Source organism: Molothrus aeneus, chromosome 1 (assembly GCF_037042795.1).
Source record: "Molothrus aeneus isolate 106 chromosome 1, BPBGC_Maene_1.0, whole genome shotgun sequence".
NCBI lineage: Eukaryota > Metazoa > Chordata > Aves > Passeriformes > Icteridae > Molothrus > Molothrus aeneus.
In genome coordinates, this window is record NC_089646.1 from 19,391,011 (window position 1) to 19,409,742 (window position 18,732).

General features: G+C 37.2%; 1 protein-coding gene across 2 annotated transcripts in view; it reads left to right on the top strand.

Moving 5' to 3' along the window:
* The window catches only part of LOC136558113 (LIM zinc-binding domain-containing Nebulette), a 244,577-nt gene extending 229,544 nt beyond the window's left edge, over nucleotides 1–15,033 (top strand). For both annotated transcript variants that reach the window (XM_066552426.1, XM_066552419.1), the window contains 2 exons: nucleotides 4,479–4,594; nucleotides 10,118–15,033. In XM_066552426.1, the coding sequence (XP_066408523.1) occupies nucleotides 4,479–4,594; nucleotides 10,118–10,294 (293 nt within the window). In that variant the 3' untranslated portion in view covers nucleotides 10,295–15,033. The remainder of the gene's footprint in view (nucleotides 1–4,478; nucleotides 4,595–10,117) is intronic.
* Nucleotides 15,034–18,732: the final 3,699 nt, after the last annotated feature.

Genomic DNA, 18,732 nt, shown 5'->3' on the forward strand with positions numbered 1-18,732 from the left:
AAGAAAGTCTCTGAAGCCAGTGCCAAATGTAGCAACCTGTGGAAAATACAGCAGTAGCAAGGCAAAAAAAAAGGGAAGGATTTCCATATATGTGGATGAGTATAATTCTGATAAGCAGTTTGATCTGTTCTGGGTGAGCTCATTGTGATAGCAGTAACCCAGAGATGTATGATGATGCTGTATTCTGGCTCTTTTGTGGTGCTCAGAAAGCCTACAGCTTTTTACCTGATGTATGGCAGACACTAGAATTAAGCACATAGTAATCCAAATCTTTATTTTTACTTTGTGTTCTCTCATGTTTTGATTACAGTATGTTGCAATATTCTTTGTGAGTTGTCTGAAGTCTTAGGAGTGAAACTGTGAATTCTGATAATAATCAGAATAGGAAGGATTCCATTAAATCCTTAAGTGTATGATGTGTGTGAGAGTCAATGGAGTGGTTATTTTACATGTGGTTCAGTAACTGGCATGTTTTGCAGTAAATGGCAAAAGCACAGTAGTGACCACTGAGGATATATTGTTTTACTGTGGATCGTCAAGGATCTGCTGTACCAAAGAAGGGAAGAGAGTTTAAGTATGGTATTGATAAAATGTGTCTCAGAACCAAACTTTTAACTGAGTTTTCTTTATAGCATAACATTTCTTTTTAAGCTCATAGTTATACAACTCTCTCTTAAGGATTCCTTTCCTGTTTCTACAGTTGGACCTTTTTCTTTCCCAGTTCTTTCAAAGCATTTCCTGATCAGTACACACTCTGCAGACCCCGTTGTCTGCGGCAGCGAGTTGATACTTGCTATCATTCTTTCAGCTGCTTCTTTTTCTTGGAGGCTTCCTCTCTGTTTGTCTTATATAATGTTCATTCATTTTTCTTGCTCTTTTCTCTGGGGAAGCCTGTAAAGATATAGTAAGAGATATATGATAAATTTATTTAAGTAGATAATTTAAAGTGAATATCTGGCTTGCTTGGTAAGTGGGACAAGAAAAAAAAAAAGTAAGTTTTGATAAATCAGAATGCATCTGGTAAAGTCTTAATGCAACAAAAAAAAAAAAATCCACCTGTACTTCTGGGAGCAATGGTCAGCCCTCAGCTCCATCATCAATAAATCTGGCTTCAGTTAAATGAATTTCACGTTCCACCACTGTATTTTATTGTTCCCTTAGGTTAGCTAAAACCATTGCTTTTGCTGCTGCTGCAATCAATGATGTTGTAGAACTTTATACTTCAGACTGAGCCAAAAGATTGCAGTTAACTATGTGTGATGATGATGAAAAAAAAAACAACCCTCTTTTTCTGCGTCATTTAATCTCACCTTGAATTATCTGTATGTCACCAGCTCAGACATTGTCTCTTCACTATTGTTTATTTATATGATTCCCAAATAGTCTTCCAAATAGACCATCCTCTGAAAGTTTCTTCAGTATTTTTTGTTAAAAGTTGTTAGAAAATAATAATTGTTTTCAAAGTTTTTTGCAGAATACTATAGTATTCTTTTAATGGAAAAAACCCCAGTCCACATGGAATTATTCAAGTGTCTTCAACACTAATATGTGCTGATATTTATGCTCACATATATGATACCTAAATAAATGACTAAAAGATAATTAGCAAAGCTAATCTTTTTTTTTTGTTTGTATAACATCTTTTTATAATACTGCAATTTCTATCACTTCCCAAAAGTTCTCATGCTTTGGGAGAACTGCTTTATTTTTGTGGTTTATGTTTTCCATCATTGCAGGTAAAGTATCAAACAGATTTGTTGAGTCAGTTTGACAGAATTCTCTCAGCTTGTGAGAGACTGATTGCTAAAGAGGAAAGCACATTTCAGACCTGCAGCTGGCAGTTGTCACAGAGGCAGGAGCTGTGGTTTATCCTCCCCAAAATAAGCCCCTTGACTTGGAGGTTACAATGAAGCTGACCATCAGTACGCTTGCTGCCTTAACGCTGACAAAGGATGATTGATAGGAAACAAGAAAGATCTCTTTTGGGGGGAAAGAATCAAGAACAAAAGGTTCCTACCAGCCTCTGCTTCTCTTGGGAAGAAGAAAGGGACTCTCAGGGTCTCTGACCCTGCCAGGGACCAGGGAAGAGCTACCAGCCCTTTGTTTTTGAGGGGCAGGCTTGCTGCTGGCTGATCAGTGGCCAGTGTTGGCTGAAGGTACTCCTGTTGCTAAGTTAAAAAGTTCAAGCAATAAAAGTAATTTGCTGCTGGTGTGAGGAGATGAGACTCCATTGGCTTTGACAAACTGGCCTACAGTTCATGCTGGTGGTGAATTAGACAAAATGTATTCATTCCAGCTTGATCACAGAACCTTTGATTAAATTATGTTTTTCTCTATTTTCTCACGAAGGGCCACATCTGCTCATGTGGAAATAGCTTGTAACAACATTGAAACATAAATTATTTGATGAACTACTTAGGGCTATTCACTTAATGCATGATAATTCTGTGAACATGTTAATGAGTGGTAATTCTCTGATGATTGAACTGCTTGAAAATGTCTTCCTACTTATATGTCATTAGAATGAACTTGGCCCTTCTAAAACATCCATTATTCATCGTGTTCCAGTGTTGCATCTGACTGCATATCACTTTAATTTCCCTCATTTAACAAAACAATCTATTCATTACAATAGTTAGAAGCATGTTTTCTAAATCAGAAAAACCCTAGTTAATGTATAGTGTTAGTTATCTTTACAAGTACAGTTGAACAAAGTGTAACATCCCAAATTGTAATTACACACTTAGTGCATTTGAATATGCTAACTGAAACTAAATGGAAGTTTTAAGAAGAACTTTTGTTGAAATCAATAATTTTGTTAGCAGGAAGCAGGATTGGTAAAACAACTTGCTGAAAGCACAGGTTGACTTTTCATTCTGAAACAGTTGAGCAAAAATTTTCTCAGTAATCGCCTTTTCACATGCATTTCTTGTCCTGACAACTGAAGAAGAAGAGAATTATGGAGTAATACTAGTGCAAATATGAATACTTATAATAAATATATATTTTTATTGGGTTTTCCTGCTTTTCCCATGTATTTTTTCATTTTACAAGTTCTGGATCCTTTCATACATTGTGAACCCCATTAAATCTTATGTTAAATTTGCTGCTTTTTGAATCTATGTGTGATGGCTGCTGCAGAAGTGGTTCTTACTTTCCAATAAGCTCAAGAGATCTATCCCAGGAAGTGCTGGGCTGCTGAATGACTCCATGTTTGAAGATTTTTAATCATGTGCTGCATAAGCTCCATCTCCTTTAACCAAAAGACAGCTTTTGGAAGAGGAGACAGATAGACTATCAGCTAAATAGACCACTTGAAAAGTATCAGCAGAAATGCATTTGTTTTTCAGTGTAGCCAAACGAATTTCCCATTGAACTAGTAAAATTCTGGCAAATAACAGGGGAGATGGGCTAATAACCTCCACACAAGTCAGAAATCTTTATTCTCTGAGAGCCTGAGTCTTGTAAAATGTGCACAAAATATGTGGTAACTAAACTTTAATCTTTCTATTTTGAAAACCACTTCAGTATTTTTAATTTTGCTTTTAAAATACTTTTTGGCCTTGCTAGGAAAATAGTCACTTATGCTGGGCTTATTTCTCACAGTTTTTTGATCAACCATGTTTTTGACACATTTTATTTCAGTGAGTTGCCACTGATATTTGGGCAGATGTGGGAAGTTTATGAATGCTTTTCTAGTAAGCAATAGAGTTAAGGATCCCTGTTGGTTGTATTCATGATTTCAGCAGTTCTTGGTACAATAGAAGTTAATATATTATTGATTAACATACAGAATTGGTAAAATTTGAATAAAATATGTATTAAAGAAATTGAACAATTATGTGGTAAGAGGAAAATACTGAATAATGTGGACTTGGAAATATATAAGTAGCATGGATCTCTCTGTGTTGGACTAAGGATGTTGATTGAATGAGAATAAACTAAAAAACTCAACTGTGCGCTCACTTAAAATTTCTGCCTCTTCCTGTGAATCAAAATCATTCTTTGTTCATAGCCTAATGAATAAGAATGAGTTTGCAATGAGTTAAGAATTAATTACAGTGAATTTCTGGTGAACCATTTCAAAACTGTATTAGCTTTTTTTCATCATTCATTCCCTAAAGTGGCAGCTTATGGGACATATATTTAGTGCCTCATCTATGTCAGTACCAAAACTGAGTTAGTGGTGTCTTAAACTTTCGTAAACCTTTAAATTATTAAACTTCTAATAGTACATTAAACTTTTCCTTCCAACTAACCATGATGGTGTTTGTGGATGTATTGCTATAGCTTTGGCTACATTTCTGTGTAAATCAACCTTTAAAAAGCCTTATGTTCTTTATGGAAATAATTCTGAACTGTTTTGTATGGAGGAATTAATGCTGTTAACAGTGAAAATAGTCTACCATTTCTACAAAATGTTAGTTAAGGGCTGTTTTAAAATACTAATTAATGTGTGCGTATTTTTTTTAATACAGCCCCTGTTCTCCCTGGGGCATATCAACAAAGCCAGACTCAAGGATATGGATACATGCACCAGACCAGTATGTCATCCATGAGGTCCATGCATTCACAGCCTCATTCAGCAAGTCTGGTGAGTATTGAATTTAAAGGAGAATTTTGTTTGATAAGCACCATCATCAGCTATTGTGAGATCTCTTAAATATGACAGAATTGAACCCCCAGAGTTCTATAGTTGACCTATTTGACTGTCTTAATCATAAATGTAACTGGTAGTCCTCATGTATAAAAAAGATTCAAGTGACTATGGGCAGTGGTAAGAACTATATCAGAATACATTTAAAAAAAGGTATGATATTCGGAGAGCAGAGAAATAACAGAATTCTTTACCTACTTGCCTGCTTAAAACAAACAGTAGATGCTTGGACAGTGTTTCACAGGCTGAATTTTGATGTTATGCTCTGCAATGAATTCTTGCTCTTAGCACTGGATGAAACGCAGTGATCTCTTAAGATCACCCTGTTGGTTTAAATCAGTTTCACTTTTTTTGACTTGTTGATTTTGTGCTAGCAGGCTTGGTGCCTACCTGTATTACTTCTGCTTGTGTAGAGCTAGCTCAGACTCCAGATTGCTGTGCCCTTTCTAATTGTACACAGCACTCGTGCAGTGACTCGTGTAAGATCCAAATTGAGTTACGCTGATCAGCAGCCAAGAAAAAGCTTTATCATGAAACCATGTCTGTTTCATGAAGTTCTCAACTGTGGTGGATGGGAATGTAAAGCTGGAGTGAATATTTCACTTCACAAAGTAACTGGTCATGGAGGGAGAGCTGAATGGTATTCAGCTGGGATTTTTAGGAAATGAAGCTTCTTTTTTTTTAAACTCCCTATATAAAAATTTCAGTTTTAATGGTTATCATATTTTTTAAATCATATCACTGCCTAGAGATTTCCTAGCTGCCTAGAGATCCAGCCACCTTTTACCTTAAAATATTGTCTTTTTGAATTTTAAACTATTTTGAATACCTCTGTCACCTTTTTTAGAGATGAATAAATATTTAATTATGAACCAAACTTAGAGATTGCTGAGCTGAAAAAAAACCTGTTTTCAAGATTAGATGAAACTTGTGTTTTTTTGTAAAACTGAAACTCCATGACATTTTATATTGTAAAGGTCACGACTTTCTGTGTGGTGTGAGTAGTTTCAGGCTTGTCAGATTCTCAGCTGTCTGGGGCTGAGGGGGCTAACTTGCTGGAAAGTCTGGGATCCAGATACCTCCATCATTGAGTGAGTCAATAACCTGAAAAACTCTTTGGACACCTGCATGACAGCTGTGAGACAGCTGATAGTGGAATCAGCCATTAATTTCCAAGGATATTACAAGGCACTTTGGGAGTTGGTTGATTTCGAAAAGAGACAAAATCCAAAAAGTGGGCAACCTGGCAGCCTGGGCTTTGCCAGCAGATTTGCTACTCATTGGGGAGCAAAGCAAAAGCCCTCAAATCCAGCAGACAGAAAATGGAGATGCCTGCAAATCTCAGAATGCACTTACCAGCCTTTGCAGCTTTGTGGGCAGAGAGATGACCACTATTTCCTAATACCTCTGTGTCCCTGTGACTTACCTGACAGGCTGTCAAAACAGTGTCATTTCAGTCATCTTGAGAATCATCATTTGCCTCTGCTTCCAGAATTAGGAATGTGAAGGTAATAGGGAAAGGAAGGAAGTGATGTTAAAGGATTTTAAGAGTAAGATTGACTTATTTCAACAGATTTATTTTCCCTGTTGTGAAACTGTTTTCACTTGGCATCCATGTAAGTGATAATATTTTGTCATGGGAAAAAAATGAAAACAGCAAACACCATGATTTAAGCTCATTTTGCTGTTGTTAAAGACTGAGTAGATTTCCCTTTAGAAAATAAATCCCAAGCATTTCCAGAGAGAGGAAATCAAAGACTGCTGGCCTGGTGCTGACTGCTAACTTGCCAGTCTGGTGAGGAAGACAGAGTGTGATCTTACCACCCCGGGGTAATGATTTTGCTCCCAAAGAGGCATCTCAGATGCAGTTAGAAATCTGCCAGGCTCCATCTTAAGACCAAAATATTTTTATTAGCCTGTGCAGCTTATCCAGGTGCATTGCAAATGCTGCACTCAGCTATTGGGACAACACAGAGTGGTCTCAGAGTGTGCCTGGGGGGAGCCCCTGGCTGGGGATGTGTTTAAATGTAGCAGACTGAAGGGTGATGACAGTCATGGAGTGCTTTTAAAATGAGGTGGGGACATGCTGCAGGACATCTGATAAACCTACACGATTTTTAGGTGTGTTGCTTTCAGCTGCCTGTTCAGTTCTGGGCTTGGAGCAGTACTGCCAGAGGTGCAGTGTTGTCTGGCAAATGACTGAGGGAGGAAAGATGAGAAGAAAGTGCCAGGGGAAGGTGACTGGAGGAAAGGAATCCTAGAATAGGGACCTCAAAGCCTGAGCAGCTTTTGAGGCTTAGCTAAAAGCAGTGAAGGTGATAAAGTCATTCATCAGTGCCTGAGTTTTGCCAGCACATTTCTAGGGCAGAAGTGATTAAGATCCCATGGGTTATATCAGGGTGGAGATGATTGCAGAGTTAGCTGCTCTAGTACATTTACTCCTTTCAACTGAATTGTTGTATTGTTATCAAATCTGGCCCCAAAATGCATACGTTCATTTTATAATCATGATCACTGGTCTCCTGTATTAAGAAACAGAATTTTTCTAATTTCTAAATTTTAAAAATCTTGTTTATTTAATTTTGAGCTCGGTTTTGTATTAGGCATGATCCTAACACAATCTTTGGATGGGTTTTTTTTCCCCAAATAAATTGCATTATTTTCTGATTCTTAACTTGTCCTTTCTTTCTGTGAGAAGTTTTGCATAATGGGGTGAATTAAATTGTTGCTCAGGGTACAAAGTGCTTTATAACAGAAAGCCCTGAAGACTTATCTTCCTATTTGGAAAATAACAGGGTGTTCACACACTGATATCCAAGAGTGGTAGGAAAACAAAACCTATGCTTCAAGTTGGCTTTCCTTGATGGCTGCTGTATGTGAAGGATGCTGCAGCAGTTACTGCTCCTTGCAAGGAGCCATCCATAGAACAGGTATGAATTGGGGTGAAGTGGAAATACACACCTGTCAGCCCAGAACAGGCTAGGGAACTGAGAATATATTAGCTTGATTTCAGTTCTTTATATGGGCAACACTTACTGGTCTGTCTAAGCAGTGGGACTGAGACAGACCTTTGAGGAGGTGGGAGATAACTGAGTTTTGACTCTTTTAAGGAACTCCAAACTTACACCCTCTTGTAACTTGGTACCCGCTAAACTCACTCCTGACTGAGGAATACTGAGGAATAATTCACTGAAATGCATTTTAAAATCCCTGCTTTGAGTCCTTTAGGCATTGTAATTCTCGATTATAGAGCCCAGACTACACTCTGCAGTGATAATTAGGCATTAAATGCTAACAGGATTATTATGGAGATTTCTCCTGACAGCCATTTAGCGCCTAATTAGGTGTTAAGGCCATAAATTTAGGTTTCTCAGCAGCATTTCGGGCCCTAATAAATTCTTCTAAAGTTTGGAATTGCGGGCTTGTCTTCACAACTGTGCATCATGGTGATGTAGTCAAGCTGCCTTTTAGGAGACAGCAGTGGTATGTCCTTTGCCTTGGAGCTCTAAGGAAGAGTGAGCATCCTTCTGAGTGAGCAAAACCTCTCTATTTTTCCAATTTTATGTTAGCTTCTTAAAACATTTAACCTCTTCACCAGTCTTTTCCCATTTAAGGGAGACCTATAAGCATGGCTCTAGGCAAAATCCATTTACTGCCTTATACCAGATATAGACTTGCTACCATTTTTTTAAATGGACCATCTTCTGAAATAAATTGTTTAAAAGGCTAACTGCTGCTGAGTTTGTTGTAATAGCATATTTTTCGTTGCTTTTTTAGAGTTAGTTTCAAGGCTCAGCAGTGAGATCAGTAGAAATAGTTGGAAAAAATAAGATTCTGAAAGGCAGAGAGCCTATTGATGGCTAGTTGTCTACTTTATGAATATTTAAGGGATTTTGGTGATGATAGGAGCCAAGAAATTATTTACTGTCATGTAGTGCGTTAAAAATTATCCTTTTTTAAATTGAGTTCCATGCATACTTGAAAGACATTAAGGAACCACTAGGAAAGCAAATACCTCTGGTTGAAAACTGCTCTTGGTCACAGCCTGTAGGTCAGCCAAACTACAAGGCATGGCAGAAGACAAGAATGTAGCACAGGGCTCAAATGCAGGGTAGACTTGTCAGGAAAGGTGGACTCCAATGGTCTCCAGTGTTTCAACAGGAGCTGATTTCTCTGCCCTGTTTAATTTGCACTACCAATGATAGTGAGACTAGAAGTTTCTAGCATGGGAACAGTAATGATCAGTTGCCCTATAGTCTGGATTAAATAATTCCACATTTCCAGCATTTGACAAATGGCTTGGTCACTCCATGTGGAGTAATCTCCACCTCTTTAAAAAATAGTTTTATTAAAACACTCAAGCCCCCATATATATGATATGAACTAAAACTAATTCAGAGCTGTTTTCTTGAGCAGAGAAGTTTGCTGTCTTTTAAGAGGCTCAAACAATAGTACTAGGTATGAACTCACACACTGACTGTTTTGCCTTTTTTTTGCTCTAAGTTATTGTACCAGAAAAATTCAGCTACATATGGTAAGCTAGCAAAAATTACCGGAAGGGAAATTGGATATTATCGGTGATGCTTGAACTGCTTTTGACTTGTGTTAAGAGGCAGGATAAGGAAAAGAAAGTACCCTTGGGAACTGGGAATTTTAAAATGAGGCAGTTTTATTCTGCTGTTCAGATACAAGGGGGCACTGTTCTTCCTGAGTTTGAAAATTCACTTTGAATTCCAGTAAATGATGGCATTTTATTGGTTATGAGTGAAAACAAATACTCTATTTAGAAAAATAGAGGAAGAGGCTGAAAGCTTGTCTCATAGTGGGCAGGGTTGTGGAGAAATTTCTCTTAGCTAATGATGGGACTTTATGTGCTAAATTTTGTCTGAATATGAAAATATAAGTATTAATAAAAATTATTTTTATAAAATTTAAAAAATTTTGTCTTTCTTTAAGATAATAATGCATTCGTAATTCTTAATTTGAGTAAAATCCTAATGAAATGAAGGACATTCAGTGAGATGGAAAAGTTAATGGCCTGGATGAAGACTGTGTTTCTTCTAGTAGTGAAGGCACAGGAGAAGCTATTTGTGAATCATGCAAATAGGGAGCAGAAGCAGAGCTAGCCTCGCTGGATGTAATGAACTGTTACTAGTGAATTAGTGAAACAACAGTTAGAATATTTCAGTATGCAGTGGGTGGCTTGAAATCTGTTTGTTTGAAGCCATAGGACAATATGAGTTTAAAAAATAATTATCTTGCTGCTCAAAACAAGGGCCTGTATTCACTGTATATTTGACAGGATGTAGAAGGGGATACTGTTTCATTTTTGACAGGTAACTTGTGATTTCTCTCTATCCTTTTTTTCCTTCTCTTTTCTTCTTTGTGCAAAGAGAAGGAATCAGGGAATCTCAGGTTTAGACTTGAGGCTTTACAGTCTTGTTTTCTTTCCTTCAACAGAGAACATACAGAGCTATGTATGACTACAGTGCTCAAGATGAAGATGAAGTTTCCTTCAGGGATGGTGATTATATCATCAATGTGCAACCAATTGATGATGGCTGGATGTATGGTACTGTTCAGAGAACTGGGAAAACAGGAATGCTTCCAGCAAATTATATTGAGTTTGTTAACTAATTTTTGTCTCTTGTCCTTTGAGCTTTATTATGATTTACTTAAAATCTAACCTTTTAGAAAAAAAAAATCAGAAGAATCTTTTAAGAGTTCATGATCATTACTTTATCACTGCTATAACAGTTTGCATTCTCACTCAGAATCCATTTTAGAGTCCTTTAAAGAAATGATAAATAATCCACAAGAAGCTCAGAGCTTTGAAAACAGCATTGCTTATAATAGTGCTCTCTCAAAGTGACAAAACATATATGGAAGCCTGATGCTGCCAGTCCTATAAAAACTTTGGTCAATTAACTGTAAAGAGGTAATGCCTTTTCCTTACACCTCAAAGATGTTATAACCATAAAATTGATTCACTTATGGCACTCTGAAGTCACAGGAGGTTAACACACTGAGTTTGAACACATCTACAAATTATTAGGGAAATATTTAATGTTTAAGCAGTTAGCTTCCTAATAAAAATTAATATGTTGAGTAGATAATTCAGTCATTTGAAATAAAGACAAGTAACATGCCAGTAAAAAAAATCCAATAAAACTCCCTACTGCCCAGCAGCCTTACAGTAAATATGTCCATTTTGACAACAAAAATTTCCTGACTCTTGCATATCCACATTTATTCTTGGATTACCCATTTTTTTCTTATTTCCAAGTGATCTATTAGCTTTGCTTCCATCATAATCCATCAATTAAATCCAGGTCTAGATTCATGGTTCTTCAGTATCTTTTCCGCAGGAGATCCCTTGCAAAGACTATCTAAAGTAGAAAACCTGTCAGCTCTTCTGTTTCCTTGTAATAATACTTAACATTTAAATAGAAACTTTCATTAGGGCAACGTACAACCAGTACTCCATGTTAGCTCCTTGACCTTTGCCTGTAGTGCTGTAAATAAACACCCACGTGCAGTCCCCAGAGCCTGCAGTCACGTCCCCTTCTCACCACAGGTAACTCGCTTTATGGCTGCTTTGCTGATGAGCTGATGTCCCTCCCCTGCTGCAAAACACTTGTGCCTCCATCGAGCAGTGGAGGAGAGCTCTGGTTCTTGTAGTGCATTTCAGATCAATTGCCTGTTGCTTCCGTTTGCTCCCAAATTCCTGGTGATCCAACAGTGGGTTGTACGCTTGCCAAATGATTAATGATGGAGAAGAATTATGTTCTCTTTTAGTGACTTAATCTTTCTCATAACTGACATTGAAGGGAAAGCTAACTAAGCAAAATCCAACATGCCCTATGCCATCATGTTTCAGTTTAGCCATCTGTGGAAAACAGTAAGAATATTCTGCTGACAAACCTTCACATGTGCTATTTGGTGTCTCTTAACTTAGAGCCAGAACTCAGAGATCTGGGTCTCAGTCTGTGAAGCTGGGAGAGGATCTAACAGCTGGTGACACAGTCGATCACTATGAGGGATTTTGTCAGCAGGCTTGGGTCACAGGCAACTTGTTTTTGCTTTGACTGGGTGCTGCATTCCCTCACAGGGAGAAATCGTGGAAGGAAGGACAAAAGAGTTAAAGATTCATGTGAGAAATTATTTATGTGAATGCAGAAATGTGTAAGGAAGAAAATGTTTTTCTGATAAAATAATTTGTGGAGTTCAGCCATGTGCTAAGGAGGTTAACTTTGGAGTAGCCCTCAGAATATTGAGTCTGCACTGGCTTTCTTTAATTTCTAAAATTTTTAAAGTGGAATTATATATAGAACTTTTAGACAATTTTGTACTTCTCATCTCACATAGCAGGAAACCCTGCATTAACTATTAAAGAATTAATTAAGGAAGGCAGTATGGATTTGTTATGTCAACTGAAAGTTGTCAATGCAAATCCCTGTAAATTCTATTTTTGCATACAGTTTTTGCATACAATTTCCAAAGAATTGGTAAGCTTATGCAATTTTATTTTGGGTCTTGCTAACACAGGGATGATACCAGCTGCCAAGCAGAATGGAATGACTGCATTAAAAAAGAAATGTAAAAATGTCTGTGACTGTGGAATTACCTGTGCTTTCTTGTCAGCAGCCTAATTTCAAGGCTAAAGATGCCCAGGAGTATCCAACTTCAAGAAATGTGTTTTAAAAGTAGAATTCCTTGACTGTAAATATGTAATTCATATAGTTGACTGCTGTGATTTAAAGTTCTTGCAGGTTTTACATAAGGAACTGCTCTTGCAGCAGACCCTTGTGCATTACTGGTTACACCCACATGAAATCAGCAAGTCAAATGGTGTTTTTAAATCTGATGTGGTATGCTGAGCTAGAAGCTCTGAAACAAGCAGTTTTGCTTCTGTGCTGGTTTTCATCACTGGCCATCAACAGCGAGGAGAGGAATTCCATCTTCTGCTGGCTGGCAGATTTTTCAGATGATGCCTGAGGCACAGCTGGCTGTCACTTGCTGCTGTGCTGCTCTATTAGCTGTGCAATGCTGACAACAATAAAAACAGGGTGTCAGTTTGCTAACCAAATATGAATAAAAAAGAAATATAGAGAATATCTATATGGCATCAAGTTGCAATTTTTAGTGACTTATGAAACAGAGAGTCTCCACCTATAAATACACAGTCATTCTTCCTAAATGGGGAGACAGCTTGCAGTGTTGAATACTTTATATATCGAAGTAAATCAGAAGATGAACATTTGGTGACATTAGAGAGCTATTTTATGCTGAACAATAGAGATAAAATTTCCTTTATGAATTTTGAATAATCATTAGCCTGGCAGAGCAGCTAAAGCAATTTGCAAAAAATAAAAGGTCAAGAAAACAAAACAGTATGTGAATTGTATTTCTCTTGAGAATGGTATGTCAGCAGAATTATTAAGATCTGGTTTAAGTTACTTATTCTTGTAGTCAACTTTTTTTATCATATATGCTTAGAAGTTAATATTTCTATGGAATGGTTCCTGCTTTTTGATATAAAACAAACTTTAGTGTGATTTTGCAGCTTTGTTCTGAGCAATGCAATCAAAGGCCCAAAATTATCAGAATGCAATTATATATTTTTTTTTATAAGAACTAAAATTTGTAAGGCAAAGAGAGTAAGTCATGAACTAAATTTAGCCAGCACATGTTTTTCAAAGCATATGTTGGAGACTGTTACATGCAGTGTGATATAGGGGTGAAAAGATGCTACATGCTGTCTTGTCACCTTTAAAGTTTATATTCATTTTTAGCACAGCATGATCCCCTCACTGTTCTTTCTTCCTGTAGTCAACATTTTTCTGGGGAAAGGAAAGGGCTTTTAAGGACTTGAATTTCTCAAGCTGTTCCAAAGTTCAGGTTGGATGTCCACATGTTCCCATTATAGAAATAACAAATTCTGTAAAGAATGCTTTAATTCTTGCTAACACAAGTATAAATGTAGAACACAACATAGGGCATATTCATGCATACATACAAGAACAAATGGGTGCCTTGCTTTTCATTACTCTTTCTTGCTTGGCTATCTTCATTTTTTAAACAAAGCTACATACAGGTACTGCAGTTGTAATTTTTCATTATGGAACATTAGCATTTAGTCTTGATGAAACAGGGTTTTCTTGATTACATTTGACATACAATAAACTACTTCAGCAGACTGGGATTTGACAGAGAATAACCTCCCATGGATTATGTTTTTGACAAATGTGTCCCTGCTGAGTGTTTCTTGGGGATGTGGAAGGTCTTCAATACCTGGGAAAGGTAATAATTCTAGTTTTTATTGTACAGTGACTGCATGTCATCTTGTACAATGAAAAAAAATTGCAAATACAGAGGTCTTTGGCAGAAGGTGGTACAGGGTATAAAATCATAGATTTTTATTAAGTTAATTAATATTCCATTTAAAATATAGAATATGCTTTAGTTAGTAAATGTTTAAATAATATACTGACACAGACAAAAGATGCTGTTGAAAGAAGTCCTCCAAACTGATGTGCTGGCAAATGCAAAGTACTAGTGAGCTGTAGAAGATTAAACCATTTTGCAATGCTTTAGTGATTTTCTCCAGCTTTATGCCATAGGAACCCCATCTCTCCTTTGGAAAGAAAACCTGAAAGCTCTATTTCCTAAACTGCCTGCACTACAACAGTATATTCAAAGGAATTTCATATGCTTCTTGTGTCTGATAAATAGAATTTGCATATTGTACTTCAGTTGTAATCCAGTTGTTGTTGACATTTGTTTAATTATTATTATTTTAGGGGGGAAAATAAGCTATACTGTAGCATTTCAATTGTGTATTTAATATTACTATTAGAAAATGCTAGACCATTGGAAGACAGCAATGACTGTATTGACATTGATTAGCATGATGTGGAAAATCTCTCAGCTGTTGGTTTTTGCAGTGTGATATAAAAAGCAAAAATGAACCGCTGTGCAGTTTGGCTTATGTTTGCTTTAAAGTGTGTAAAGTTTTAGTTGTTTTGCAAAACTGTACTGTATTTGAGGGTATACAGTTATGAAGGTAACAATTGTTTTTTCAAAGGACAGATAAACTTACTCTTGGATCATATGATGTATCATCTTAATTTGGCTTTTGTTATGCAGAAAGTTAACACCAGCTATTAAAATATATTTTAGTAGAAATGCTTTAATTCCTGTTTCTTCCTCTACACTGTGAATATTTAAGCTTTGGTGGACTAGAGCAACATCATGCTGCCCAAAGTACTAACCTATGCAACCTAGTTCACATTTTAGTTGATGTCACAGTGGATGTAACATAACAATTTATTTTGCATAACATTAAACTTCATTCAAATAAAATATTAAACCCAGCACTATGTATGTATTATATTCATAAACAACACTCCATAAAGCTACCATACTCATTAGTATAAGCTCTCAAAGAGGGATATTGCTTTAACTAAGGAAGCTTTGAATTTTCAGTCTTAAGTAGAATATTTAGCATTATTTGTCAAGCTTGACCCCAGAAAACAGTTTCCTAAACCACTGTTTTATTTCAGACATGCCCCCTCCTTAAAAGGTTTGCCTTTTTCAGTTTGCATTTGTAACCCTTCAACAGAACACGAAGTTTCATTCCATGACCCTTGGTTTGTTTAAATAAGCAAATAGAGCAATTGAAGGAGATCCACTGTTTTCACTGATACTGGTTTGCTTGTCTTTGAATGGGAATTTGGTTAGGTGTGCTCTCAGTGCAGCACTAATAAAAAAGATTGCATTGCTGGCTTCTTTAAGACAATTTTATAAACAAATGCCGTCTTTATTAATTTACACAAGTAAATTATTTTTAAAACATTGTAAGAAAGTTTAAGTTAAAATAAATTCCAGAAGTATTTTGGAACTCCTTTGCCTGTAGTTGAAGAAGATTATTATGCTTAGGGACATGTTTTATTTATTTGAGTGTTAAGTGTATGCTACTGTGGACTGCATTAGAATTTTTATATTCTTGTCAAGTGTTGGTTTGAAGAAGGCTGTTAACAATGTATGAGGACAAATGGCAGCCACAAATGGAGCTGATTAGTTCCTCCTAGGTAAGTGACATGCAGTTGCTACCACACTAATTTCTACTTAAGAAATGTGTTAGCATTTCATATGAAATTTAATTGGTTACAGAGTTGTGATTCCATGTTCTGTAGTGCTTTTATATATTGAAATGCTGCCAGTATAGAAATATCCAATCTCTATGTATACTGTAGCAAACAGCAGTTTTTCAAAAAGATCAAGATTTAAGAGCTGCCAAAATGGACTTTAAGCACTTGGAATGTGTTTTATTTGAAAAATCCTCCATAATTTGCTGGAGGTACTGAAGTACTTTCCTGTCTTAGTAGTCCCATAGAATATAATTATCAAAAGTAGCTGTATACTGGCACATGAAATTCTCATGGAAACCCTCCATGGGTTTGTGCATTGGACAATTCAAGAGTTTGTAGCTATCAATGCTTTTAGGTTGCCTCTGTCTCAGAACTGGGCTTTTGATTTTCTTTGGTGTGTTAATTAGCAAGAAGAAGCTAATGTACCATGGCGTTCTCTGTACTGAGGGAATAGCAGCCCAGTGCATGACCACCACCTTCTCTCCCTTCTCCTACTCACACCAACAAGCCCAACCATGTTTCCAATACTGTTTTGCTGTGACTACCTCTCATCTTCCCATGAAGCTACCTGTGGGACACATTAAATTGATATCACCAAATGAGACAGATTTTTTTTTCTTTCAAATGATTTATTTTATCATCATTCTTTCGGTGATTCTGTTTATTGCACAACCTTGAAAACAGTAATATTGGCATAAGGAAAGAAGTAGTATGAAATGGGTGAAAGACATGGCTGAAGTGAAGTCATAGATTTCTTATTCAGATTTTGCTGCAGAGGTTAATACAAGTCAACCATGTGACTGAGGGCACCATCTGAACAACTAACCTGCAAGCTGAGCAGTGGCCTGTGGATATGCTTGGCCTGTCTGTGTGTGTGTCTGTGCTGTAGTATGAGAAATACTCTAGGGTAGTACGCAGATACATCCTCCAGTTTTTGAGCAATTAGTTGGAATCCCAAGAGCAGCCCACCAATTGGCATATGGCAATAAAGACATATTTATCCTTTGAGAAAATGAGATCACAGTACAGAGGAAACAAAGTGTCAATGGGTTTGACCTACATATTTTTGTGCCCAGCAGTAAGGAAATCCTTTGTGTGCAGTCGGAAGACTAAGCCCCATGGCACTGCAGCAAGCTCCTAACTCTGAACTGTGTTTAGTACCAGAATGAGATGATGTGCCACAGAGCTCACCTGTTCCACAGATTTGATACTGCACGAGATGCTACTTGCTGGTCATTGTGCTTAATAATGACAGCAGAAACTGGAGATTATATTTATGCACTACATCCTGAAAAGATCCTAAGAAGTCCTTGATTTTACATATTTTAGGTTTGGTTTCTTTCTCAGTTGCCTGCTGTTGATAAAGTCTACATATGGAGAGGCCTATTCTCTTGCTGGCTTGTGGCTTTGACCGCTTGTGTCTACAAAAAGAGATCTGCAGGTATTAACATCTGTATCTTAAAATATTGCTTGATGCATAAATATTCATTTTCAATGTTTTCACAAACAACTCTCAGGTTTTGTGATTGTTCTTTGATTCAAGCTGTAATTTTTCTGTGGTTTTCCTCCTCCTCCATCTTTCTTCTCTTGACATGCTTACAGCCTGTGTTGCTTATACAGCACCTTTTCCAGGACCCAAAGGAGATATTTTTAATGGGATTCTCAAGGCACTGACAAGACTTTAAATTGCTTGGAAAATGCTGGTGTTATCTCCCCATTAAATTCTCCCTCCCCCTGCAGCTGTACACTGGCTTCACTGTCCTTCTTTGGCTTTTGCCTCCTCTTCCTTCAGTCAAGGAAGAGGAGGCAAAAGGCCATCCTCTGACATCTCTGTCATCGAACCAGATGGGCTTGGGGCCCCTCCAGGCAGGCCTTCAGACCACTCTCTGGCCTTCACAGTTTCTGCATTCAGATTTGGAACTTCAGTGTGGCTCACCTACCTGTTCTCCTGTCAAGACCTTTGAGTAGAACTCAAAGAATATTAACCTGTGCCTATTTAACCCCAAGCAGTGTTACATTTCTGCTGGCTCAGCAGTGAGCAGTTCTCTCTGAAGAGTCCTCTTGACTGTGCCCTGTAGGGCACCTGTGGCTGCTTCTTAAATAAGCTGCTGATTTCAGGAAAGAGAGAGATTGCATTTTTTGCTGTCTTATCAATACCTAAATCAGTTCTTCTTCATTCTCTTCTTCAAAGGATTAGCATGTTTTTATGTTATCCCTGATTTTGAATCAATGACTCTTGATTCAGAAGTCATTCTGTCTCCCTCAGTGTTAGAGTGAAGGGCTCATACCCTGTCAATGCAGTCTGTTGCTCAGTGTGGAAGCTGTGTTGGATAGGCACTATCCTGCTCACCAGAACCTTTCAGTTCCTAGCACTGCTTGTTTTGTATTCATCAGATAGGATCTCTGTGAGATGTGACTATCTGTACCAAACCACAGCCTTTCTATAAATAAATATGTCATTATAAAATAAACACTTTTTCTGATTTACAGCTCCTCTGACTCAAGATGACATTGACATCCTCCAATTTTGTAGCTTGTACCGACATTAGGAAACATGCATCTAAAATGCATTAGATGAATTATGCTCTAAGGGACTGTTTAGGCAGCCCTTGATGACTGCAGCTATTATACAGTGTGGATATCTCAAGTTAAATGGGATAAGTGGCAGATCAGGTCTTGCTGGCAAGTGGTTTAACTGAGAAACAGGTTTATGCGTTTATATGAGTGACCTAGCTATTCAAGAGACTGTCATTTTCATTTCTACTCCAGCAGTTCAAAACAAATACAAGAATTAAATGACAATTATTCATGGTTAACTAGTTAGCTGTGCAGCTTAAACAATTCCTTGATCAATATGGAAATAAAGTTAATCAGAAAGTTTTGGCAAACCACATGCAAGGTGGAGATAGGCATTTGTTTGGT